The 27,809-nt window shown below is 39.5% G+C and overlaps 3 protein-coding genes across 13 annotated transcripts in view; all 3 read left to right on the top strand.

Annotated features, from left to right (window-relative positions):
- LOC144533082 (uncharacterized) overlaps positions 1 to 7,707 on the top strand; it is a 31,388-nt gene extending 23,681 nt beyond the window's left edge. For 3 of the 5 annotated variants that reach the window (XM_078274203.1, XM_078274240.1, XM_078274220.1), the window contains 9 exons: positions 128 to 218; positions 352 to 493; positions 756 to 860; positions 1,974 to 2,061; positions 2,613 to 2,646; positions 2,998 to 3,072; positions 5,520 to 5,622; positions 5,715 to 5,854; positions 7,003 to 7,707. In XM_078274203.1, the coding sequence (XP_078130329.1) occupies positions 128 to 218; positions 352 to 493; positions 756 to 860; positions 1,974 to 2,061; positions 2,613 to 2,646; positions 2,998 to 3,072; positions 5,520 to 5,622; positions 5,715 to 5,854; positions 7,003 to 7,141 (917 nt within the window). In that variant the 3' untranslated portion in view covers positions 7,142 to 7,707. The remainder of the gene's footprint in view (positions 1 to 127; positions 219 to 351; positions 494 to 755; positions 861 to 1,973; positions 2,062 to 2,612; positions 2,647 to 2,997; positions 3,073 to 5,519; positions 5,623 to 5,714; positions 5,855 to 7,002) is intronic. The other 2 variants (XM_078274211.1, XM_078274230.1) reach the window with 2 other exon arrangements.
- Positions 7,708 to 7,788: 81 nt separating this feature from the next.
- LOC144533103 (uncharacterized) lies at positions 7,789 to 14,585 on the top strand. The gene is made up of 4 exons (XM_078274253.1): positions 7,789 to 8,488; positions 10,123 to 10,470; positions 11,558 to 11,777; positions 13,510 to 14,585. The coding sequence occupies exons 1-4, from the start codon at positions 8,419 to 8,421 to the stop codon at positions 13,673 to 13,675; spliced, it is 804 nt and encodes a 267-aa protein (XP_078130379.1). The 5' UTR covers positions 7,789 to 8,418; the 3' UTR covers positions 13,676 to 14,585.
- LOC144533044 (B-cell receptor CD22-like) lies at positions 12,755 to 27,228 on the top strand. 7 transcript variants are annotated; one of them, XM_078274133.1, is made up of 14 exons: positions 12,755 to 13,737; positions 14,747 to 14,761; positions 15,633 to 15,704; positions 19,044 to 19,403; positions 19,551 to 19,757; positions 19,902 to 20,252; positions 20,471 to 20,692; positions 22,025 to 22,294; positions 22,626 to 22,886; positions 23,475 to 23,735; positions 24,090 to 24,171; positions 24,286 to 24,427; positions 26,038 to 26,264; positions 26,433 to 27,228. In XM_078274133.1, exons 2-14 carry the CDS (start codon positions 14,749 to 14,751, stop codon positions 26,500 to 26,502), a joined length of 2,538 nt encoding a protein of 845 aa, XP_078130259.1. In that variant the 5' UTR covers positions 12,755 to 13,737; positions 14,747 to 14,748; the 3' UTR covers positions 26,503 to 27,228. The 7 variants fall into 7 exon arrangements, with proteins under 7 accessions (XP_078130259.1, XP_078130286.1, XP_078130268.1 ...); XM_078274160.1 differs by lacking the exon at positions 12,755 to 13,737 and having other exon boundaries at positions 14,471 to 14,761; positions 26,038 to 26,300; XM_078274142.1 differs by lacking the exon at positions 12,755 to 13,737 and having other exon boundaries at positions 14,471 to 14,761; positions 19,557 to 19,757.
- The last annotated feature ends 581 nt before the right edge of the window (positions 27,229 to 27,809 follow it).

A 27,809-nucleotide genomic window follows, 5' to 3' on the forward strand; every position in this document is an offset into this window, starting at 1 on the left:
TAAGAAGAAGAAATAAGTATGTGTGAGGGAATGCATTATGCCAGTAAAGTCCTCATAGTTTAAAGTGCAAATGTGTGTGTGTGTGTGTGTGTGTGTGTGTGTGTGTGTGTGTGTGTGCTTTCTCCAGTGCAGGGCATTCAGATGTTTGAGCAAGGCCGGTACAGCCAGGCAGTGGACATGTTTACAGAAGCCATCTACTGCGACCCGAGGGACCACAGGTTAGCTGAAACATGAACCCAACTCAACTCCACTCGTCCTGTCCTCTCCTGATCAGAGCGCCTCTTTTTCCCCTTCACATTCACTTTGCCTTAAATAAATATCTCCGCCTGTGCCTCTCTGTGACTCTTGCAGGTTCTACGGAAATCGCTCTCACTGCTATTGGGTTCTGGAGCAGTACTCCTCTGCCCTCACGGACGCTCAGAGGTCCATTCAGCTGGCTCCTTATTGGCCGAAGGGATACTTCCGTAAGGGGTGTGCTCTGATGGGGTTAAAGGTTAGCACCTGACGTACAACCCAAAAAAGTAATGATTTGCGCTCTGTGATTTAGTATTTGGACCAAAAGTATGCTGCCTGCTTGAATATTAATGTTTTTAAACGGATCTAAAAAAAAAAAAAAAAAATGTTCGGAAGAACTATTAATAGCACTATAATAATTAAAACTACCTCCAGTCCTTGATCAATGAGTACAACATCATGTGTTTAGATTTTTTGCCCTCTAACGTGTGTGTGTGTGTGCGTGCGTGCGTGTGTTCCAGCGGTACAGTGAGGCGGAGGCAGCCATGGAGCAGGTGTTGAAGTTGGATCAGCGCTGTAAGGAAGCATCCGGTAAACTCTTCACCTGCCGGCTCCTGCAGCTCATGGTGAGGAGGACAAGTGACTAGAAGGGTCGACTTCCTCCGAGGCTGCGTTCAAAGTCCACCCCAAAGGGACTTACCATCTCCAACAGAAAACACTGTTCACAAACTGCTCCAAACAGCTCTATTGTAGTCCAGCCTTTACTTCAGAGACAAACGTGGTCACTTTGGAACACACGTTATAATGCTCGCCTAGCTGCTAGCGTGGCACACCCTCATACTCTGCATGTGCGACTCCCAACAAAGATGGAACAGAAGTGAGATGCCTCACTCTGTAGCTAAAACAGAGAGCTCAACACACAGGGTGAAAAGAGGAGCTGCAGCAATGTGCAGTACAACAAAAATATGGTGTTTACTGTGTCAAAAAAAACCTCATGAACATGTGGTTAGCTGGCTGTTAATAGGTCAAGATGGACTACAGTCCAGAGGTACAAGAGTTTAGATAATATTGTAGCTTTGATGGCCAGTGTCAGGTTTTTTAGTCTGAAATTAGCATCCACAGGTTGAGGCAACTAGAGCTCAGTGGGCTAGTGGGTGCGTTGGAGGGAAGTTTATTTCTTTTGACATCTCAGAATTAGGGCTGCGCAATTAATCGCAATTATATCGAAATTGCAATATGAACTAGTGCAGTATCCAAATCGCAGGGTTGCGCAATATTTGTTCAAGGCAAAATACTGTGTCAAACCATTCTAAAATAAAGTATTGTGGTGCTGCAGAGACGTCCCGGCCTACAAATCTTATCCTACAGACTACAGAAAAGATATTTGTTTGGTACAGATCCTGCAAAAAAATCACACTTCAGTCATTTATTTTTATTTTATATTTTTCAATGAAAATGAGAATAATGATACAAAAATGATCATTCCCTAAAATATCGTGAATCACATCGCAATCGCAATATCAGTCAAAATAATTGATAATTGAATCGCAATTAGATATTTTCCTCATATCGTGCAGCCCTACTCAGAATCTCATACATGCCACCTAACCAGTTGGTTAGAACTAAAGTGTTGCTCTTGTCCAAATATGGATAAAGTGTCTTGCGCCAGGGCATTTGAAAGGAAAAGTGATGTATACACGATGTAACTTGAATGTGCTTGCTTGCCTTTTTGCTTTTAGGAGTTGGGTTTTGAGGAAGAGCAGAGTAAACTGCTGCTGGAGAAGTTCACCACCGTTCAGGCAGCCACCACCTCACCCGAGGCCAAAAGTAAGAACCAGCTGCAGTGACACTTCTGTCCACACAGGGGCAGCAGTAATATAAGACATGGATAGGAGACACATACTGCTACTAACTGACAGTACATCATGACAGAAAGAGTTTATTATCATTATTAAAAAACATGGACATTAAAATATAGATTTTCTACTATATAATGAACAGCACACTACAGACAATACGTTGTAGTCTGCAGAGTGAAATCAGTATATTGGATGTAAAGACATATGAATCTGCACTCTTTACATATACTAGTAGACATGCAGTAGATCCTATAAGTAAACAAACACCATGCATAAACTGTTTTAAAGTGTGTTAAAGCCACATGTGGCACCTTGCGGAATCTGCAGTTTTCCAAATGACGTTTATCAATATTATGTTTTAGTTTATACAGTGTTGGCACAATAGCGGAGCTAGCCGGAGAAAGATATGTAATTTACAGCAGCCATCAGTGGTTAACCCATGGTAAATACATCATATTGATGCCCTGTTTTTATTGTTTTGTCATGACATAATGTCTACTTCCTGTCTCTGACTTCCAGCAGTAAAGCACACATCTCAGCAGGACCAGAGTGGGTATGTTTTATGGCTATTAGCAATAAACATAATCACACCAATCACTTTGAAATCTTCAGGACTACAGACTGTTTTGAGGGCGTGAATGTTAATACAGTAGCATTTCAAACATGAAGCAAACCAATCCTCTATTTTTATAGACATATATAAATCATATATTCTCTTTCAGTAAAAGATAAACACGGGGAACTGTTAATATCTTATACTGTGGGTAATTAAAAATTATAATTAACTTTTGGCATTCATTGGACAAATAATCACTCTCTCATATTATCCTCTCCTGTGACCTTTGGCTCTTCCTGTCGACATCCTTCTCTTTTCTCCCACTAACTTCTCTTTTCTATTCTACAGGAGCTGTCGCTCTCTGTGGGTTGGGAACATTACAGTGGAGGTTACAGAGACAGACCTCTGGGATCTCTTCAAAATGTAAAAGCACTGTGTGTGTGTGTGTGTGTGTGTGTGTGTCAGTCTGTGCATGCATGCAGGCATGTGCACACATAGACATCAAATGGGGCTTGAGCACCTGCCCTATTCTTCCTTGATAAAAAGTGCCCTTTTTTCTGCAGTGCTTTTAAAAAAAATGTATAAATAAATATATCTATATATATTCCTGTTTGCGCACAGCTTCCCTGTCAAAGAAATATATTTATTGAATAAAAAAATCTAAATATCAAGTCTTGGCTTGTGTGGAGGTGAGTGATGGACCAAAAGAATAGGCTACCAGTGCCTCAAGTTTACAGCTAATTACTGAAAGACAAAAAAAATATATAGTTAACTTGTGTCTTGCTATGATGCATGATCTACTAGCTAATGTAATACGTTAGCTAAGGTTTAGCTAAGGTATCATGGCCATCCAGGCTAATGTAGCCTACTGTACTTAATGGAGACACTACAGGTGAACAGCTACAGTACAATTTGTGTCTAATAATGTCATCATAATCGCCACATTGATACGCAAATTAGGCATTAACTCATTAAAATGCGCTACTTTGCATACATTTGACATGGCACTGCAGGTGAATAAGTTAAACAAAATGATCAAACTTAACATTTCACCACAAAACTTCCCCAGTTAATGACTTACATCAAAGCATTTTTCTCATAAAATGTTATGTTTAAATATGCACATTAGCTTGTTTGGTTCATTTAGAGGAAATCTAGATGCGAACAGATGGAGGGTAAAGGTGTGGAAGTTTTCTTTCCATTAGAGTAAAAGAAGACATGAGAGCAAAAAAGACCAAAATCTATAAATTGACCACTACATGAAAAATGAACAAAATAGCAGCAACAGCCTTTTCCGTTTAGTGTGACTACTATAACAATTATTAAAATGAGTTACTGCCATTTGCAAAATAAACAAATTCTTAGTGTCCCTCTCCTTGGTGCTGTCTGTTCTAATTATATACTTAAAACTTGTAGCATAGAAAGCACGCACATTGTGGCAGTTTCCTCTGCTGTTGTCTGCTCTTGATAAAACCAGTGAATACTAAAGAAGACCATGGTCTTTCTGTGAACTGTCAGCTGTGTTGAGTATTAAACAATTGAGTAAGTGTGAGGGAATTCAAATAAATTGGTAAGGAAGTCAGAGTTGTGTTAATATATTTCACGTTTTGTTTACATTTTTTCAAAAATAAATAATTATGTATTACTGTAATGATTTGCCCTTCACTTAAGCCCCTGCTGTTCAAAATGCCTGTGTGTGTGTGTGTGTGTGTGTGTGTGAGCACAAATTGTAGCTATAAAGAGCAGAGCAGGGGTTATAAATTTAGGTTTTATATGTAGTGAAAAACAAATGAAGGCAGTCAGCTGAAGTCCATGTAGTTATTTGAGTACAACTATAAAAACAAGACATACTTCACATAATCATATTTTATGAAGGGTAATAAAAAGCACCAACTATAACAGCTGCAGCAGTAATTAATAGGGTTTTAAGCAGTGACCGTTGAAGGGTCGGCTACGGTGTTCCAGGAACATTCTAACGGGTTTGACGTAGTAGTGGGTGCGCCAAACATGGCAGTTGGGCTACAACGTCAAGAAATCGTTGGAATGGAGCCATCCATTCAACCATGTAGGGCTGGGTTAAATTATGGTAATATAATGTTAGTCCTGTTAAGTAAAAAGTACTTTAAACTAAGTATTTGGGGGTCAGTTCTTACCTGGTGCATTATGAAAAAATATTTTGAGGGTTGCTTCTTGCTTGTACAATTTACAGCATAATTTCTCTGAGAATTTCTTTTATATCCAAGAAAAATTGGTATTGTTAGTGAAATTTTCTGCAATCGAAACCGGACCTTGTGAATCGGAATCGATTCGATTGTAAATACCCAGCCCTACAACCGTGGCTGCTTAAAGTCCCTAATAAAGACACACATAGTAGAGACTAGACTTGTGAAAACTGGTGTTACATTTCGTTAGTAGTAGTAGAAGTTATGCTAGTAGTTTCAGAGAGATGTAGGTAAGATGTAGTCACACAAAGGTAGTTATAGTAGCAGTAGTAGTAGCAGGAGTAGCACTAGTTGTCGTAGTACCACTAGCATCAGTAGTGGAAGGGTTGGTGTACTACTGTAATCATAATAATGACAATATTAATGGTCAGCGCTGGATATGAAGCACAACCAGCATCACTTTGCCTGCAGGTCTGTACAGCACAGTTTTCTGTAGTGAAAGTAGAGGGTGACACGGGAATCAATTGTCGCTCCCATCCCATCCTGAGCCCATGAAAATACTCCCATCATATCCTGATCACGTGAAAAAAAAATCCTGTCCTGCAAAATCCCGAGAGAAAGACTCCCGAATCCCGTCCCGCTCCCGTTTCATTGTCACCCTCTATTGTCACCCTCTAAGTCAAAGGTTTTGTGTTTCCATGGTTATAGGTTTGGTGAAATAGAGAGCATCAGAGTTCTTCATGAGCGTTTCTGTGCCTTCGTCAACTTCAAGAATGCCAACATGGCTGCCAAAGCCCTGGATAAGCTGCAGGTGAGTGATAAATAAACTCAACATGATGTTACTCATCTCGAATGTAATAGTCATTGTACGAGTATGTTAAAGTGCGGTCTCTTCCTGTGCAGGGGGTGGAGCTGGGCAGCAGCAAACTGGTGATGAGGTACCCAGATCGTTGGATCCAGCGCCCCCTGCCTCCCATCCAAAAGAACAACACCAGCCTCAGCTCCAACGCTGCAGGAACACTGCAGAGCTCAGCTGCTATAGGGTACTGGGCAACTTTCTCTCAACATGTGTATCTGTGTGGTGCAAAATTGTGCCCACTCTGCAGGTGTAAACCATAGACTGTAAAACAAGATCCTTCCTCCCACTGTACAAAAGTGAAGCCAAAATACGGGCAAAATACGGGCGCTGCCATCTTCTGCGCAGTAGTGATCAGGCGGTGGAGCCGCGCTATGAAAGTCCCGCCCACAGGGTTTAAAATATGTTTGTAATATGCAAGTGGCTGGTAGATTTGCTTCACTCACCAGCCCAAAAAAACAATGGTAATCTATTGAGTGGCTGGTAAAATTTGAGAATGTACTAGCCATTTGGCCATTTTGAACCCACCCATACACCCAATCGCAAGTCAATCCCAGCACTTTTTATAGCATCACATAACTAATAAAAACCAAACTTATCAGAAAAGTGAAGACACTTGAACAAATATCAGCGTAAGAACTACCTAAATGACAAAAACCATCTTTGGGAAACATTTATTTGGCGTACACTTTTACTTTTAAATGGAGGGTGGGGTTTATGACCTGTACTGCAGCCACCAGAGGACGATCCAGATGTTTTGGCTTCACTTATACAGTCTATGCATCAACCGCTGGTGTAAACTCACATTGGTCCTTTATAAAGTTAGGACATCTTTACCAGCTATCACGTCTTTAAGTTGTTTTAGGGATAAAGATTAGCATGAACTGTTTTGTTAAAGTTAGGGTAAAGAATAATATTAGAAATGTCGGTGTGATGTTTTGGGAGGATAGGGCCTTATGATCAAAGCATAACACAAAAGACAACTTTTAAAATCTTTTTAAACTGTTTAAAAATAAATACTGTTTAATATAATACGGTCTTTATGTTCACAAACTTTACTAGAGAGGACAAATCTCAGTTCCTTGGAGCGTGTTCAGGCTAAGATCCAACATCTTCCATCCACAATAATCAGTGATTTTAAAAAAACATGCTAAAATCACAGAATAATCCTTAAACACAGAAGTTAACACGACAGACAGGACATGATCTTGTGTGCTTTATTGTCTCATTGTCTCAGTCTCCGTGCCCCATTAGCGTCCCATTGTTTGCCTGCATGTTAATGTGCATTTGACTGTGAACATGACGCAGGAATCGTCTCCTCTGGTTCTGTCCAAGCAGGTCCAGACGGTGTGTACCTATATATGGAGACGAGTGCTTCTACTGGCGGACCACAGGCTGTTTCTATGGCGACAAGTGCCGTTTCAAACACATACCAGACCAACAAGGTCGAGACAAGAAACCATGGCATCCCTAACTGCGTCCCCTGCCCTCCCAACCCCAGCATCAGGACACAATAATGAAGGATTTAGACGGGGAGCAGGAACAAGAAGGACAGCGAGCAGAGTGGACACGTGAATGTGTGTGTGTGAGAAAGAGAGAGTCAGATATGGTATGTATGTGATAGCCAAAGTCTCTGACACGATGAGGTTAGTACGTCAAGAGCCCTAACTTCAGAAAGACGCAGAATCAATTCACATGATAACGCAAAACTTCTGATGTAAGGAAGTCTTAGAAGGAATCATTGGAAGCGTCGCTAAGAGTCTCTTGGCTCCATTTGGATCCTATAAGGTTTCTGCGTGGAGATCTCTGCTCTGTGAGAAGTATCAGTCATCTGTCATCAACAGGATTTACTTGGACGAATAGGTTTGGTTGAACCACATCAGAAACACTCAAAGCTCAGTGACAAACTTTATCTCTTTAACACCACTCTTGGATTACATTAAAGTCAAGAGTTATTTTTCATATTTTTTAAAGAGCATTTCAAATGTATGTTAACTATTTGGAAAAAAAACAAACAATAAATCAACTTAATTTAACACATTGAAATGTCTTCGTGTTCACTCAACACCTTCAACCAGTTAACTCTTTCAAATCCCAACTAACACATTAGAAATGATAAGAATTCAAATGTTGCCTTTGCTATTAGAGAACTATTACGACCTGGATGACTGAGAACCTCCACAGACAAATTAGGTTATGATTTGACACTATACATAACATTTAATTAAATTCTTGAATATTTCAATTTCAAGGTGAACTGTAAATCTGAAAAATCCATTTGAAATTGTGGCCATTGTATCTTCCCATGCCATTTGATGTCTCTTTAGATGATTTAACCCAGTCCTATTCTATACATAATTGGCCCTGTTTGGGACTGATGGCATGCTACTAAATTTGATCTGAACTGTCACAACAGGTAGCCTACTTAAGCAGAGATTAAAAACATGTCTTCAAATAGTTCCCTCCATTATTGTTAGGCTGGGGTATATACACAATATGAGCAGTGCATTTGCTTACAGGCTCAAAAAAGTATTCTTAAGTTTTGTTTTCCAATAATGTGAAGCGGAAGAAAGCCGTGACAGGTTTGACCAATCTAGTCTCTGTTTTGTAAAACTCTGTTAGTACCAACCACAATCATCACAAACAGTTTTTTATTTCAAAACCACATCCTTCTGAAGTTGACATACTGTAGATGCACATTATGTGTCCCGTACAAGATCTACCTGATGGTGTGTTTTAACAAACAGAGAGATGAGAAGAGCTGCTATGGGTTTAACAGCAGCAACGAGTGGATGTTTTGTCCTCTTTCTCTCCATGACAGGTACTGTACATTTACATTTTAGTGAATTTATCACATTTATTCAGTTGACTCGAAGAAATTCAGAGGAAGGTTGGTTTGAACTCTCAGTTTACGACTGTTCTAGAAATAATGTGTTATGAGATGCAGTTCGTTACAGACCTTTAAAACACTCCAAACATCCACTTGTCTTTCTGTAAACTTTATTTTTTCCACAACATATCACTGTATATTTTTACCTAAACATTAATGGGAAAATGACATTTACATGTTATTGTCTCCTGGTATTGTTATCTCAAATAGTGGATTTTGGCTGATCTGAGACACCAACATTTGCTTTGTTTTAAGTTGGATATACATCATAAGTAAGAAACCTGTAATACAGCAACTTCCATATGATGTGAAAGCAGCAGAACTTTACAAAATTCTTCATAAACATCAAATGTTAGTAAAAACAGCCTCGCATTTCTGCTTGCTTTAAAAGCTGCCTGTATTTTTGATATAGTTTTAGTATGGTATGCTATCTTTAAGGCTAAGCGTGTTATGATATTAACAATGGTAGCATTTGCCAACATGCCAGCTAAATCTTAGCTCAATGGTTGGCATACTAACATGCTAAGGTTAGCATTGTGCAGAAGCACTTGGAGTAATGCTTACATAGTTTGACAAGCTAAATGTCAGCATTTTAGAGTTTGTTGTTGACATGCTAACATTAGTATAACTCAGTGGCACTTGGAGCATAATGCTAACATAGTTACATACTAAAACGCTAGAATGTTGACGTAACTGTGGATCTGCATGTTGCAGTATTTTAGCTCTGAATACAGCTACAGCTGACAAAGTGCAACTTAAGATGATACAAGTTTAGCAATATAACAGGTATGGCAATGTGCAGCCGTACAAAGTGAGTCAACAACAAGCCTTACATTTTTGCCCCACTAAAGATCTAAGAAAAGCAAAGTCTGTTATGAACAATGCTGATAGGACATATCCAGCAGTACACATTAGTTGTTGTGTGTCGAGATGGTCAGCCTAACCCGAGACCAAACAGTTTCTTGCTTTTAAAATTCAAATTCAAGTCACTGCCTGTATCTTTGAGGTGTAAAAAAAAAGAATATAGTTTGTACTGGTAAAATACTTTTATGACAATGGAAATCCCCATTCTGCTTTCTAGCTCAACAGGAAATGTTTTTGTCTATGCTAAGATATCTCTTTTGTATAGTTATCTTTTTGTTTTTGTTAGCTATCTTATTATCTCTAGCTGTGGATAATTGCCCAGCCATGACTCAGTGTGCCTCTATGTTTATCTGCAGTCCACAGAGAGGAAATGAACCAAGCAAAACAGACCACACCTTTCTAAGAATGACTAGTATGACATTTAATCATAGTCAGTCAAACTGTATTAGAGTTTGCATGTCCAATGCAATCAAGATCCATCCCTACACCTTCAGCCTGTATGATGTCCTGCCTCAGTGCACCAGTATTTATATAAAAAGCATCTGTATCTTCCCTTGTTTGTTCCTTTACAGTCTGTAAAATAGAACACCTTTTCTGTATTTTTGCTTGCTGATGTTATCTTTCCCCCAAATCAGACTTCATCTTATGTTACATATTGTGAATTGTGGTTTCTGATGCTTTTGTAATGTTCTGTGTTACAGTGGCACAAAGCAGGAATGGGGTGACTTACATTTCTGCTCAGATGTGTGCCGTGAGAGGATCAACAGTGGACATACGCTGCACCTGCAGACAGCCATCCACAGTAAAAAGACGTCCTGTCCCAGTGGAGAACATATTATGGTTTACTGAAATGCAGGAAGACGGACCTGTGGATCTGAGAGCAGACTCAAAGTATTCAGGTCGTGTGCAGTACAGGTGTCACGAGAAGAGCTGCACTCTGACAATCACAAACCTGAGAGAGAGCGACTCTGCTGAGTACAAGTTCAGGTTCAAACACAGACGAGTCGGGAGATTCAAAGGTTCACCGGGAGTCACTTTATCTGTCACAGGTAACATTTTCGCGATATGTCGCACCACTTTCGCGTTAAGTCACAGCCTTTCGCGATAAGTCACAGCCTTTCGCGATAAGTCACAGCCTTTCGCGATAAGTCACAGCCTTTCGCGATAAGTCACAGCCTTTCGCGATAAGTCACAGCCTTTCGCGATAAGTCACAGCCTTTCGCGATAAGTCACAGCCTTTCGCGATAAGTCAGCCTTTTTGCAATATGTTGCTGCCCTTTTGCGATATGTCGCAGACTTTCGCGATAAGTCGCAGCCCTTTCGCGATATGTCACATCATTTCGCGATCAGTTGCAGCCTTTTCGCAATATGTCACAGCCTTTCGCAATAAGTCGCAGCCCTTTCGCTATATGTTGCAGCCTTTTTGCGATATGTTGCAGCCTTTTCGCAATATGTCACAGCCTTTTGCAATAAGTCGCAGCCCTTTCGCTATATGTTGCAGCCTTTTTGCGATATGTTGCAGTGTTTTGCGATATTTCACTAATATCCTGGCCAATCCTGGCCGCGCTACATATGCTCCCGGTCCATTTCAGAATACATTTTAAGATCTTATTGTTTGTTTTTAAATCACTAAATGGTTTGGCACCTCGCTACGTCTCAGACCTCTTACAAATTTACACCCCCTCACGGTCACTTAGGTCTACTGATCAACTTCGGCTGGTCGCTCTAAAAACCAATTTAAAAACCAGGGGCGACCGCGCTTTTTCAGCTGCAGCCCCTAAACTGTGGAATGAGCTACCTCCACAGGTCAAATTGGCCCCGACCCTCGAATCTTTTAAATCTCGTCTTAAAACTCACTTGTATTCCTTGGCTTTTAACCCAGCATGAGAACTGTGTGATCATATGTTGATTGATGTGTTCTATGTGTTTATATGTGTTTTTATGTGTTATCTCTTGTTCAGCACTTTGTAAACCTCTGTTTTTTAAATGTGCTATATAGATAAAATGGATTGGATATGTTTATTGCGCAAGTTGATATCGTGCTGACGATAAAAAACGATATATTGTGCAGCCCTACCATTAATTATTGTGTATTTGCACGTTTGTGAATGCTGACAGTTTGCTCCTTCTTCACAGATCCAGATCTCCGGGTGCAGGTGAGAAGATCGGTTTTTACCTGGGCTCAGCAGTTTTGTCAAAGCACTTGTCATCTACCTGATCGTCCATCCTACATCTGGTACAAGAACGGGCAGAAAATTCAGGAGGAAACATCATCCTCATATTCAGACTACGTTGATCCTGCAGAGTTATTCCTGTGCTGTGAAAGGACATGCAGATTTCTCTGCTCCTCCAGTGTGTGAGTTTACTCAACTGTCTTTCACTATAACAGAAGCCATCTGGTGGAGCTTTTTCACTGTTTTTTTTTTTCTATTGCTTAGACACAGTTTGTCAAACAAAGCTCAAGCTGCGGTCTGCATTATCACATTTGACCATACTACATATCCAACACACTGAACTTCATGCTGAACTAAAGTTAAGCACACGTATTAATAGAATAGAATCACCCCTGCCTTCTCTATCAGCACACCACCAAAATAGTATTCTGCGGTCAAGCTATTCTCACATCTCCTTTTTGAAACACATTTAGAAAGTCATGCTCTAAGCGCAGCACAGTGTTTACACAGACAGACACTGTGATCAGGGGCGGAGCCAGATGTAAACATTCTGGTCTCAGCCTAAATCTAGGGGTATGCCGTGGGTATGCTCCATTTACGGCAGCTATGTGCACTATTTTTCAAGCCATTTGATAATAGAATGTCTAAAAATCTGTACATCATTTGGGAAAAACACGATAGTTTCCGAGGGAAAGAATCATCCTGTAGAGCCTACATCCTATGTTGTATCTAATTGTTCTCCAACTGTTGTAATCATTCTGAAAACAAAACACAACTAATGTTGAGGATAACAAATGTTATACTCCTTCCACCTCGAAAGAGGCAACAAATTGATGTTAGTGATGTCGGTAGGGTAGGCGTAAACAGAATCAAAGAGACTGAGGGAAATGACACAAAGTGTCTTTGGTCAAATCTGTAACAGAGTGACATACACAGCCAGAAGCATCTGCGTTTCTAAAGGCTCTTCATTGGACATTTCTTGCACGTATCACAGTTATGAAGATCAAGTTGAATCTACATTCTGGTTCAGTCCTGATCGTAGTTCGTCAGTGGCAGAATCCTTCCCAGCCTGAAGACCTTAGTACAGACCCCCAGTATGCAGGTCGTGTTCATGTTGAAACAGAGAGAGGACGCTCCACTCTGAGAATCTCTGACCTGAGAGAGAGAGACTCAGCTGAGTATCACTTCAAGTTCATAACACCAAGCTTTGAATGGAGGAGTAGTTTACCTGGAACAACTCTGACTGTCACAGGTACTGATCAACACAAACTGACATTTAAAAACATGTTGACAATAATTCTACATTATGAGTATGTATAGTATGATGTTTTTGTTTTTTTGGCGTACGACAAGGAATTGTGACCTATTTGTTGGGTATAGATGCCTGTAGCCTCGCTTTGCCAGACCATCCTCCACAGCGCCGCGGAGGAGGGTCTGGCTAGTCCACACAGCATTCTGGGATGGGAGGAAAAACGTGCCCTGGTTTATTGGCATTTCTTCAAACCAATCACAATCGTCTTGGGCGGCACTAAGTGCCGGACAGAGCAGTGGTGCCGCTGCAAAATAGCCTCGGGAAGGAACTTGTTTTGGTGGAACATGTGTACGTTCAAAGGTTGTTTTAGTCGTGCAAGAGAAAACTCAGATTGGACAGATAGTCTAGCTAGCTGTCTGGATTTACCCTGCAGAGATCTGAGGAGCAGTTAACCATAGTCCTCATGAACTCACCGGAGTTTAAAATTCCAACACAAAGAAAGCGGAAGGTACCGGACATCCGGGCGAAAAGACATGCATCCGGCAGAATTTCCGGCAGCAACAGAGCAATCCCAGAAGTGGAACGTCGTTGATATAGACTAAGATGCCTGTGATTATAAAGTGTCCAATCACATAAAATAGTTTTTTTGTTCTCATATGCAGATCTCCAGGTGCAGTTGATCAGAACAACAGTCTATCAGTCTCAGACCTATGCAGAGCTGAAGTGCCACAGCCGCTGCAGTCCAGCTGGTGGTCTTTCCTACGTCTGGTTCAAGAACGCACTGAAAAATATGGCAGAGAAAACGTCTACTCACACGGATTACTTTAATCCTGGAGACGCCATCTCATGTGCTTTCAAAGGACATGAGGATTGTGGCTCTCTTTCAGTGTGTGAGTTCACCACTGTCATAGTATCATTTTATCTGGTTAGGGACTGTTTGTTATTTACTTAAGGGCCCACCGGAGGAGTTTTGGGACCTTTAGCCAAAAAAGACATGACCCAGCTATGACCAGCTATGACATATGAGACTAAACCTCTGCATTCTGATCTGACACATCCCACTCCTCTGTTATGGTGTGGTGGCCATTTCAGTAGATTCACTCACTAACATAGTTGTGGAAACACAATAAGCATGGAAACTAAATGCACACTTCCTGCATTACTTCAAATACTAAGTTACTCCTCTAGTAAACTAGTATATACAATGAAATAAAAAAATAAAATATTGAGACCATTCAGCAAGGCACTCTGTGTAATATTCAACACACAAACTGGTTGCTATGGACTCGTCACTAGGCTTTCTCCACTTCGCCGTTTAAACAAAGTGGAATAAACGTATAAAAGTCCAAATCTACACAAAACCCGCAATTAATTAGTAAGCTGACATCAAATGTGGCATTTAGGAAACCTTTATTACAACCTTGGCACGGTAAGATGTCCAGACATAGTACAACAGTAACTTTCGTTTTTTGCGTCCTGCTGCTCCCATCGTCAGCCAGGTAATATGTTTTTTTACTAAAGCAGTATATCAAATCAGATGTATTAACTACCACCATTTAGTTGTTGTTCAGTTACTTGTGCTACACGGGGGAGGGGGGGGGGTTATGATTTATTTAGATTTAAACCTTGCAGACCTTTAACAAGGTCTCATTCTCTAACAGATCTGTTGTTGAGATGTACATGGAGTATTTGTGTCATCTCCACTGCTTTATTAAACTTTGTTGTTCTCCAACTGTCATGATTTTACCTCTCCTTTCATTCCAGACCAGCACCAGATAGTATATCTGTCTTTCCATGTTCTTTGCCTACTTATTATCTCAGTAATAGTTTTATCTCAGTATCTAAACATATCGTTGCTGTTGATTTGACTAACTTTTGTTCTGGTTTCTCTTATTGCAGAAATGACGGAAGCAGGTTTGTAATTATTATTATCAAGTGCACCTCTTACCTAAGATGTTCTTTTGAATTAGACCACAACTCCTCCCAGTGGTTCACACAGGAAGCTGTGACATGCTAGATGCCAACTACACCCTAACATCTGCTCTCAACACTAAACTTTTCCAATGCACTTATTTTAGGGATCACTGTTCACTCTGATCACAACATTAGATTAAACCCAAATAATTCTAACCTTTAGAGAGCCTTGAGGAAATCTACACCCCGTCCTCAGCTGTTGGGCAACAGTGCAGCTTGGCTCTCAACACTTTGGAAAAGAAAATGTAAAATGACTGAAAACAAATCTGTTTTATTAGAGTTTCACTTTCAGTTTTTGTTCATAGCAGGTTTATGCATACCCAGACCAAAGTGCTTTACATACATTGTATCTCTAGTTATGGCCCGTTTATCATAAGGACTGGGGATATGAATAAAATTGGACCTGACTTGCAATATAGGGTGAAAAAAGGAGTGATTAAGAAGTGTTTTTTGATGAACCTTGTCCTCTCATGAAAAGTGTTAGAGGCACTTCCCTGCCCTTCATTTCCATAAACTATATTTTAAGAACTTAATGCATCGTTTAAAAAAAACACCAGTAAGAATCATTTCTTCATTTCAACTTGGGGATTTACAGACATTTGTCTGCTCATGCATATTAATGATGTAAAGAGGAAGGAAGTCAGTCTGGTTTTAAAGAGCTTGATATCTATTTAACACTACTGTACCAACCACAGAAGACACACTCTGTCTTCAAAGACTACATCGTCCCTTTTGTAATGTAGACGTGTTTATTGTGAGTTACTGACACACAGTATTTCTCATGTATGTGATCTACCTGCTGATTTAACAGAGACGAGAGGAGCAGCTATGAGTTTAACAGCAGCAGCGAGTGGATTTGTTGTCTTCCTTCTCTCTGTACAAGGTACTGTAGTGCACATCTACATTTACAGTATATTGTAAGGCATTTAGCAGCTTTTATTATTGATACTACAACACTTTTCTTTCTTTCTTTTCATTTATTATACAGGAAAGTTAAAAGTAACATTAAGTTACAATATCAACGGGCCTGACTCAGTTTAAAAACTGGTTTCCAGCTGGTTCCTGTTCTGCAGAAACAAAACAAACAACATTAAACACAACTTAGTACATAAGGACAGAAACATTTGTACAGGACATCTGCATGGACTAGACAGATACGGACAGCTAAAACAACAATACAGTTACAGCACATGAGGACAAAAACATAGGTACAGGATATTAGTATGGGCTAGCCAGATACAGACAATGAAAAACAACAATATGGACAGTGCAAACAAGACTTGGACAATACATGAACAATCAATGTGTGCAAGTGTAACTGTTGAGAAGAAATAGTTTGTGTGCCTTTTTGAAATATGTGATGGATGGTAGTGCTCTAATGTAATGGGGAATGCCATTCCAAATTTTGGTGTATCTATAAAAAATTCCAGATTTCTGGCCATAGTTGTTTTTGTATGAGGGAACTGGAATGAATGCCTGTGAGGCGTTCTGGTCTCATATTGTGTGTTGGGAGAAGTGCAGCAAGTGCTGGTAAGGTGCCATTTTGAATCTGAAAATAAAATGCAATAGCGTGGCTATTTATGTAGTTCTGGTAAGTCTTTCATGAGCTGAAATTGATTTTGAATCCTAACAAAACAAAAGTCATGATCATCTTTTCTTACCTTTGAGGGCAATGTGACTGAGTCTGTATCTTCATATAAATACCTACGATTCTTAATTGACGATTCTCTCTCTTTTAAGCCTCAAATTCAGCAACTTGTGAAGAAGTTGAAGCTGAGGCTGGGTTATTATTTCAGAAATAAGTCTCGCTTTTCTTTTGATGCAAAAAGGAAACTTGTTGCTGCTACTTTTATGTCTGTGTTTGACTATGGTGCTGTTTATATATATGCATCTTCCTAATGCCTTCACTTCTTAGATACTGTATACCATGGAGCACTGAGGTTCATAACAAATCTTAAGGCCCTAACTCACCATTGATCCCTGTATGCTAGGGTTGGTTGGCCTGCTTTGTCCATCCATAAACTTCGCCAAAATGCAACCTTTTGTGAATGTACCCGAGTCAAACTTTTGTTTAAAAGCATAATTAGGATGGAAACGCCACTTTTAAGATTGACCGTATTTTCGTTTTTTCGATCAAATGGTGTTTTGAATGGGATATGTGTGTGTGTATATATATATATATATATATATATATATATAGGGTGTATATATGTGTATATATATATATATATATATATATATATATATATATATATATATATATATATATATATATATATATATATAAGGGCTGTCAGCCTTAACGCGTTAATCGCGATGCGATTAACGGCCGACACGACGCAATTAATTTTTTTTAATCGCATGCCGGCATTTATTAATTTATTTTACACTTCACTCGGCTTTGCGTCGTGACTAACAGGCTACTATTTTGACCCTTTGCAGCACCGTTACTTATAATCAAGCTGCCACTTCCTCCTAACACATCCTGCTGCTGCAGGCTGCAGCAAATAATTTCTAATAAGCACTGGACCGTGATCACCCCCAGTGGAACTCTGGTGGAACTGCAATCAAATTCGGTACAATGGGGCTGAATAGGGAGTGGAACGGCTTTCCGTAGACGGGCTTTGGCTTCAGGCATGATGGAGAAACACAGCAGCAATGAAATCCTGAATGGCGCTTTTTATTTTCCAAAACTCCAGGACGGCTAGTAGACAAGTCGAAAGCCATATGCACGTTGTGTAAAGCCGAATTAAAATATCACCGAAGCACGTCAAGCTTGAGCTACCACCTACAGAGCTAAGCATAGTAGTACAGTTAACGTGATGCTACCTGCTAGCGGGCTAAACGGGTGGCAACTAACTGCAGACCTGTCAGCACTCGGGTCTTAAAGACGTACTACGGTTGGCATGTTCTGACCCGTCTTATACATTGCCGTCGAGGGGGACAGTAGTTTCACACATACGCATCCTGTATGACACGGAGAAAGCAGCTAAACTGGAACTGCTGCAAAGTGATGCAAGGTGATCACTGGACGTCAGTGAGTAATTCAAATTATTTAGGAGTTACTGCACACTATTTTGACTCTAGATTAAAATGTGTGACTAGATTCACACATTTTCTTTTGTTTACAGTAAATAAATAAATAATAAACAAATCCAAATCTTAAAATCAAGTTAATAAAGTCACTTTCTTTGCATTCATTTGATTCCCAATCAAGATCCACTGGTAAGAATGGCTTTCCATTGTTTATATGTACTTAAAAACAGTTCTGAAATGCAAAATAATAGAATTTTAATCATGTGATAAAACATGCGATTAATCACGATTAACTATAGAACTTCAGCGATTAATCGCAATAAAAAAAAATTAATCGTTTGACAGCCCTAATATATGTGTATGTATGTGTATATATATATATATATATATATATATATATATATATATATATATATATATATATATATATATATATATATACTGTGTGTGTGTGTGTGTGTTATCTACATGTCACACTATTTGGCCTCGCCTCAGTGTTCTGCATTTCTCTACAGTTTCCATTCACACTCTGCAGTAGCCTGAGTGACCACAGACAGAAAAGCAACCGAGCAATGCAGATTCTTTTATTTCCGCACACTTCACACTTCTAATATTTAATCTTCTGCCTTTTTATTTTGTTCACAGGTTCAATACATTGCTGTTCCTTCACTGCACCCTCTGTATGATGTCCTGCCTCAGTACACCTAGAGATTAACTGCAGAGCAGAGATCATGTGTTCAGCTGTGACTGTTCCTTAGCATTATAAATTCTCATGTAAAACTTAACTATTTGCATATTCCAACATTCCTCTGTTCACTTTGGCATAAACAAAAAATAACATTAATTCTTGATTTATGTACACATTTTTAAAAACAGACATTAGAAAGTCCCCAACAAAGAAGTACAATTATAAGAAAAGCCTGTGTGATACAGTGTTAAGCTCAGTTCTAGTAAAGCAGACTGAGTTTAGTAAAGTTTGTCCACGTCCCCAAAAACCACAAAACAAGTTGGTATTATTAGATTATCTTTGTCTCACACTGACTTGGGATGTGAGTGGAAAGTGTGAGAGCAGAAGTAGTTTTGGGAAATGTAGCTTCACACACTGAAGCGCCTTCACTACATGTAAGTCTGTCTCCTGATGTAGTTCTGAGTCTGATTGTGCCTCCTGATGTTCTCTGTGTTACAGTGATACAGGGTCAGTATGGCTGGGGAGTGACTTACACCTCTACTCAGATCTGTGCTGTTAAAGGATCAACAGTCAACATACGCTGCAGCTACAGATACTCATACAGATGGAAAAACAGGGCTACTAGAGTTAAGAGAACATTATGGTTTATTAAAATGAATAATGGTGAACCTGTAGATCTGATAACAGACTCAGAATATTCAGGTCGTGTGCAGCACAGTTATAATAACAAGGACTGTAGTCTGATAATCTCAGACCTGAGAGAGAGAGACTCAGCTGAGTACAAGTTCATGTTCACAACAAACCAAGAAGGTGGAAGATATACCGGTTCACCTGGAGTCACTTTGTCTGTCACAGCAGGTAACATTTCTATTCATATGTTAATTATTTCCAAATAATATAAATGTGTTGTGTGTTTATTTGCAGTTGTTAGTTGACAGTTTAATAAAACAGTTGTTGTATGTTGACAGTGTTGTCTAACATAACATTCATGTTCCTTCTTCACAGATCCAGGTCTCCAGGTGAAGACATGGTATTCTAACAGGCTGGAGTGTCAGACCAGTTGTCGTCTACCTAATAATCTTTCCTATGTCTGGTACAAGAATGGACAGGAAATTCAGGCACAAACATCTTATTATTTAAACCCTTTGTATCATTCAGACAGCTATTCCTGTGCTCTTCAAGGATATAAGGATTTCCCTTCTCCTTCAGTGTGTGAGTTTACTCAACATTCTTCCAACACAACACCATTTAGTGGAGCCTTATAACTTCATGTAGTGTAGTTTTAATATGGACATTCCTATTGTGATCCCTCACAGACTCTGGTTTACAAACGGTCAAAATGGTTTTATCTTTCAGGTGTCCGAGGTGAATCCTGCAACAGAGTGACGTACACTGAGAGAAGCATCTGCGCCTCCGAAGGCTCTTCAGTGGACATTTCTTGTTTGTACAACAGCTACAATTATCATGAAAAATCAACATTCTGGTTCAGGCGTGAGCGTAATCATCGAGGACAGAATCCTTCCCAGCCTGAAGACCTTAGTACAGACCCCCAGTATGCAGGTCGTGTTCATGTTGAAACAGAGAGAGGACGCTCCACTCTGAGAATCTCTGACCTGAGAGAGAGAGACTCAGCTGAGTATCACTTCAAGTTCATAACACCAAACTTTGAATGGAGTAGTTTACCTGGAACAACTCTGACTGTCACAGGTACTGATCAACACAAACTGATGTAAATACACCAACACAGTACATTTAAAAACACGGATTATAACTTAAATAATTATATATATATAAATAATATTAAATAAATACTAATGGTCATTACTACTTCTAGGATTTGTAACTGTTGTGCTGATGTGTATGTAAATCTTTATTTTTTTTTTTAGAACCTGTGATAAAATATAGATTTTTGTTCTCATATCCAGCTCTGCAGGTTGAGGTGATCAGAGTCTATCAGTCTCAGACCTATGCAGAGCTGAAGTGTCACAGCAGCTGCAGTCCAGCTGGTGGTCTCTCCTACGTCTGGTTCAAGAACAGAGAACACATTACCTGGGTGGAGACATCTACTTATAGAACCTGGTTTAATCCCACAGACGTCTTCTCCTGTGCGTTGAAAAGACATGAGAAGTTCCCCTCTCCTTCAGTGTGTGAGTTTACTGTGTCAGGACACAAACACACTGACATTACAATACAAAGATCTGTTGTGTAGGACTAGATGTTGATATCCCTCAATGAATCATACTTGAGGCACCGATGAGACTCTGTGGGGTGGTCAATTGAGTGATGGCACCCTTTGGGTTGTCACACAGTGAGCTCAGTGATGTAAACAAGCTTGAGCGAGGCTGACCACAGAACAAGGTCTGGTCGCAGGTTGGTAGCTGCGATCTCAGCTGGGAAGCAGAGTTTCTTACCAGCAGCTTCCAGTCCCGTGCTCTGCCCAGCCGCCCAGTGTCTGGTCTTACGGTGATGAGGCTGGCTTGACCCTCGCCCTCCCAAACAAATGGTGTTGGCCACCACCGAGATGACGGGAGAGGAAGGGCATTCACACTTGTCCGTCGACTTTCCATACAATGACAATTACAGACGTAATCTGAAGTCTTTTGTCATAGAAACAAAAATCACTCCAGTAGTAGAAATATTCAGATATACTACAGATATGTTCTGATGTTACATTTCAAAATTCTTTCCTATTATTATTTCAGGACGATTTGAACTGTAAAATATGTGAACACATTTTATGTTTAATAATTCTGTTATTGAGATGCTCCATTACTTGATGATTTATGATGTCATGGCCAAAAGCTCTAAACTGCAGTTAATTGAACAGTTTTGGACTGAAACAGAATCCATACTGTCAGCTTGTAAGTTTGATTTTAAACTTTAAAATGGAGTTTCTGAAGATTTATTCATGACAGTATTTATGTTAGTAAGGATAAATCTGAAAACCATTTGATTATATTCACATTTATTGTCATCTCACAGAGAACAGATACTGACTCAACAGAATGCACAACATGACTGCTACTATAACCACAGGGACTTGATCAAATAATATGAAACTGGCCGGTAACATCTGCAAACTGTAACAACAAAGCTAAAACAGCATCTGAACACAAACAAGACTGAATATTTATGTTCAGTCTTGTAAAGATAACACGTGTGTAGTTAATGATGCAACAGCTGTGAGTATAAAGAAATATTAGGAGGTAGTTTGTTGTATTTTTCTAATTCATGGAGATGGCCCAATGGAAATATTGATATGAGCCTTTTTCCAAAATAAAACTCACGGTTCACTCCTCACCAACAACAGAATCAGCAGAATTATTTACAAAACATGACAAGGAAGTGATCTGCACTCTGGACAGCTGCCGGGACAAATAATAGGGATAGTTTAAAAGAAACAAAGGTAATAATTAAAATAGTCAATGGTCTATATAGTCTTATCTTGATTAAGTTATTCATGTTAATGTCTCCTCCAGATGGTCCAAAGCTTCCCTCTGTGTCAGTGAGTCCCTCTGCTGAGATAGTGGAGGGCAGTTCAGTGACTCTGACCTGTAGCAGTGATGCTAACCCAGCAGCTAGATACACCTGGTACAAGACAAATATAAATCTAAACCTTCAACGTCTCAGTGAAGAACCACATCTCGTCTTCAGCTCCATCCGGTCCTCTGACTCTGGACAGTATTACTGTACAGCTGAGAATGAGCTGGGGAGGAGGATATCTAACGACTTCTCTGCTAATGTGAAATGTGAGTGAAACAGTTTATTTAAAATTAAAAAGCTTAAATCTGTCCAGTCTTTACAGGAAAGGATATGTACTGATCATAACTACTTTCTTCAGCTCTTGCTTCCCATTCACAGTCTTCTGATATTCACTGAGCAGCTCCAGGAGATTTTAGGGGTTTTGTGCAGTTTTAGGACTCAAACCATCACACATCAATGTAGTCAGACCACCTTCAAAGTCTAAAATGCTGATAGACTACACAGAGCTACACAGAGTTAGTAATTTAAATACCATGTGTTATTCTGCAGTGAGTCACCTTTAACCTAGAGTAATCTCTGTTAACACATCTCCTCCAGATGGTCCAAAGCTTCCCTCTGTGTCAGTGAGTCCCTTTGCTGAGATAGTGGAGGGCAGTTCAGTGACTCTGACCTGTAGCAGTGATGCTAACCCAGCAGCTAACTACACCTGGTACAAGGAGAACCAAACACTGCCTCATGGACAACATGGCATCTACCATTTCACCTCCATCAGCTCTGAGGACAGCGGGAACTACTACTGCAAGTCTGAGAATCAGCACGGACACATCAACTCTACATCTCAATTCATAGATGTCCAGTGTAAGTATAAAACATTAAACATTAAAACCTACTTATTATTTTACATGAGTAAATGTCTTTGGGCCATTATTTACCTAAAAACTTGGCAAAAGCTTAAACCCAAGCACAATTTTGTCAGCGTTAACACAATCCTGGCACCGTTTCCCTGAATATTCCTAGCAGGCACATTCCTTCACAAACTGAGGAGAAATACTATTTTATCCACAATGTGAGAAGATTTTGGGTCACTTACATTCTTTGTGATGCACGAGGGAGGCCACTAAGACTGTAGAGGACACCTGATTCATGTACAGGTCTATTAGTGGTTACTTTAGCCTGCCAGCTAGCTTCGAGGCAACAAGAGTCAACATTCCTTTATTTGTCTTTTTATGCTCCACACAAAAAACATATTGTATTTCACACATGCAGTAGACAATAAATCAATCAGTGCAAGACAGAAGACTTTAAAATGATAAGCTCCTGTCTCATGAAGCAGGATTTATAAAGTAGGTGGAACATAGTCACCACAATACTTGTGTTGCTCCTCCTAGCTGTTGGCGATCCATGCCTAAATAAAGATTCATAATTAGTCCCTCTTTTCTCCTCCAGATGGTCCAAAGCGTTCCTCTGTGTCAGTGAGTCCCTCTGCTGAGATAGTGGAGGGCAGTTCAGTGAATCTGACCTGTAGCAGTGATGCTAACCCAGCAGCTAACTACACCTGGTACAAGGAGAATGAAGACTCACCAAAAGCATCAGGACAGATCTTCACCATCACTGACATCAGAGCTGAACACAGTGGGAATTATTACTGTGAAGCCCAGAACAGAAGAGGACGTCAGAACTCCACCTTACATCTGATTGTTGTAGCAGGTAATCATATTTCCACGTGATCTTAAACTTCCAGTTCTTTATCTACCTATCTGATGACAAATAAATGTCAATATGAATACATTTGCAAATTAAATGTTTGCACAAAACAATAATTACTAATCCAGAGGTTTGACATTCATAAAAACTCACATTAACACACATTATTGGTAAGATCATTTTTACATTATAGGACGTTAGCAAAAACCGGAAGCAAAACTACAGTACACATGAGTCATTATGTGGAATGCATCTGTCTGAGGATCTATGATCTTATGTCTAATTATCAGTTGCTAAAGGACCCAAACTACTTGTAATTCCATAATGAATCGTCTGGGTTTCGTCACTGTTTCCCAGGTTCAATGAAATCAGTAGCTGCTGGATCCATCACTGCTATTTTCCTGGCTATCATATTCCTCTGTGCCTTCCTATTTATTAGGTGAGCAGTTCAGTTTTACTGTGATTACATTCAGTAATGCATCCTTAATTCATTTAGTCGTTTAGAATTGTAATTTGATGATTAATTTGATTGTTCATTCATTCTCCTTTCCAGAAGAAAGAGGTCCTCGAAACGAACCACCGAGCCTGGAGAGAGACCAGACAACCAAGCTCAGGTCAGAAGAAGAGTTCAGTCAGAGTCCTCTCTCACCTGGAGACATTTGAATAATGCTTCATGTCCTCTGCTAAATTATAAGGTGCTGAGACAGGGACACTGTATGAAATAATATAACCCTCTCCGTCTACTCAGACATGATAGGGTTTGTAAATAAAGGGGAATTAGGCAATCCTTGAATTGTATTTCCCTCTGCTGGTGATGAGTAGGCATTACACCGACAAAAACAGAAGTGACCTCAAACCTGTGGTTCACTTTTTGGCTTTGAAAACGAGACTTGATCCCACAACAGAGAAAGTATTTGTAAATTCACTGGAATTGCAGAACAAGCCCCTCAAATATAAACCTACAGATGCTTTACAATATGAGGATTTTGATTTACAGGCCAATACAAATCATACTTAAAGGTCCCATATTTAGTCATGTCTTTTTTTTAATTATAAAGCAGGTCGAGGTGCTATATCAATACTGTAAACGTATTAAAATGCTTAATCCGCATAAATCAAACACTACAATTTCCCAATTGTATAAGAGTCTGCAAAATTTAGAAACTTCCTCAACAAAATACATACAGGACAAATGGGAACGGGAAGGAGGTCTAACAATAATGGACAATGAATGGGAGGATATCTGTGTATTACAATGGAAAACTACAAAATCCCATGAATGGAAGGAATTCTGCTGGAAAAATATAGCTCGATATTTCATCACTCCACTCATGAAGGTACATCAAAATAATGGTAATTCCCAGTGCTGGCGGAACTGTGGTTGTCAGGCTGCAGGTCACTACCATGTGTTCTGGGACTGTCCAAACATAAAAAAGTTATTGGAAAGATATACATAAAGCAATACAAGATGTTTTTAACATACATATACCATTTGATTGCAAAATCATGTACTTAGGGTATATCCCCCCAGAACTGAGTGGTATTGACAAATATTGAATGGGTGCATTATTGGCAGCAGGAAAAAAGGCCATAACTAAAAGATGGATGCTACAGATTGGACCTACAATAAATAATTGGATAGATGTGACAATAGATATATATACTATGGAGAAGGTTACTTTTTCTCTCAACCTAAAGTTAGACGTATTCATGAAACACTGGGGAAAATGGGTACAATTCATCAGACCTTTAAGACCAGATTTCGTCAAAGTAATGAGCTGAAGGAACGTCCACTTTTTATCTGATTTCTTTTTTCTTTAGGTTTCCCAATGTAACTCAGTGATGTGAACACAACTGAACGATGCCAAACTGCTACAGACATTTCTCATTTTATGTATTTACTTTTTGCTTCTATACCCCTCTGGATGTAAAAAGTTAAATTGTATGTTTTTCTTTCCTATACATATATACATATTATCGAAAGGGAATGGTCATTGGACATCTGGAAAAAGAAACTATTGATACAAAACCTTTGGTTCTGTACACTTCTGATGTTAACAACTGTAATTCCATTTGTACTTGTCATTTGATGGCACTAAAACGGAGCGTTTCAGACAGAGGGTGAATAGAGGTATATTCAGACAGACAGTATGAGGAAAATAGGGTGTCTTTTTAGAATTAAAGCATGTAAACGTGTTCTAGAAGAAACCCAAAATACAAGTATGAATCTAAAAAATGAACGCAATATGGGACCTTTAAACACTTACCTATGTAGCTGAGGACTCTTGTCAATGTTTCCCATCAGGAAAACATGGGTTCAGTGTATGACAGCCCTTCAGCTCCAGTCCAGAGAACTCCAGCAGAGCAGCAGGACGACCTTTACTATGCCAGCGTGAGCTTCTCTAAAAACCAGGAAGATGCTCTCTACTCCAACATCAGGCTAGCTCAGCCCCACCGACACAAGGAGGAAGAGGAGGACGAGGATGTGGAGTACACTACTGTCAACTTTAAGAGTGCTAGTGCTACTACAGAGTGAGTCCATCAGAAAATGTTCTTTGCTGCACAAAGGTTGGAACGGTCAATGTTTTATTCCCACGGTTTTATTGCTGTTGCATCTGGTTTTTTTTTTTAACCTGTCCTTAATTAGTATTGTGATTTTTTTGAGTTTATTAATCTCTAAGTATGTTTTTTCATTCACAGATCAGGAAATCAAGAGGCTGAGGATTTATATGAACTGTACAGCACAGTCAGCAAACACCCAAGAGTTTGAACACAACACAATTCTTTGGTCTCTTTAGCAGTGTTCAAGCAAGTCAACACACTGAATATTAAGATTGAGTATTTAGCATGGTTATGACATGCAGCGTTCATTTCAGGGTCATTTCTTTTTTTTAAAGAATATTTTTTGGGGCATTTTTAAGCCTTAATTTGACAGGTGAAGACATGAAAGGGGAGAGAAAGGGGGGAGTGACATGCAGCAAAGGGCTGCAGGTCGGAATCTGGGCCCCCTGCGTTGAGGAGTAAACCTCTGTAAATGGGTGACCGCTCTACCAACTGAGCTATCCAGGCGCCCCGTTGGGTCATTTCTCTAGTGTCATCAGTTAACGGCTGGTAAGCTTGTAATTTAGAAATACCAATACACAATTTGCTGAAAAATGTTACTAAGGAGCAATATTCTACTGCCAATGTTAACAGATCTTGTCAAGTACATTTCTTTGTAAATTATATTTCTTTACCACACATTTTCCCTGCTCTCCTGTTTTATCTGTTTATTCTTATTTTTTTTTTATTTCCGGAGCATTGCCTTCATAAGTTAGTATTTTGTTTAAGTAGGATACCAATCTCAAAACTTAAATTGATTCTTTTTTACGGTGGTTTTGTACTTATTTCACACTGTTTTTCATCCTCTGGCTGCAGTTTGTTAAACTGAATTGATTGCACTGATTTCTATTGTTTAAATAACCTGATATTTAATTGAATAAAGATATTCAATTACTATATTGTTACTGTCACCATTTTTCTGCGCTGTGTTCAGTGTTCGAATTACATAGGAAGTAAACCCTTGAGGAGTTTCCCTGCTGACATTATGAAAGATTATTCGATGTTTCTGACCTGTAGCTGTCATGTTCAGGCCCGCTCCGCTCTTATTTTGTGTTTTGTTTGTTTTCTGGACTTCCTGTTTTATTTTGAAATCCACTGTTTGTATACATCCCTGGTCACTTGTCTTCCCGTCTTTGTCTACTTTCCCGCCTGTGTGATTACCGTTTATCTGTGTTTTTTTTTCACTGGTTAATGACATTCTGAGAGACATGTTGAACATTTTTGTGTTTGTCTACTTGTCTACGTTCAGCATGTGCAGCAGGTGCTACAACGATTGATGGACAATCAGCTGGCTGAAAAATGTGAGTTTCACGTTTCCACGGTGTCCTTCCTGGGTTTTGTGGTTTCGGAGGGGGAGTTCGTATGGACTTGGAGAAGGTTAGGGCAGTTTCTGAGTGGCCCACTCCTCCCACGCATTGTTGCAAGCAGGTGCAGCTGTTTCTCGGTTTTGCCAACTTTTACTGCAAGTTCATCAGG

This window comes from Sander vitreus, chromosome 2 (genome assembly GCF_031162955.1).
Source record: "Sander vitreus isolate 19-12246 chromosome 2, sanVit1, whole genome shotgun sequence".
NCBI lineage: Eukaryota > Metazoa > Chordata > Actinopteri > Perciformes > Percidae > Sander > Sander vitreus.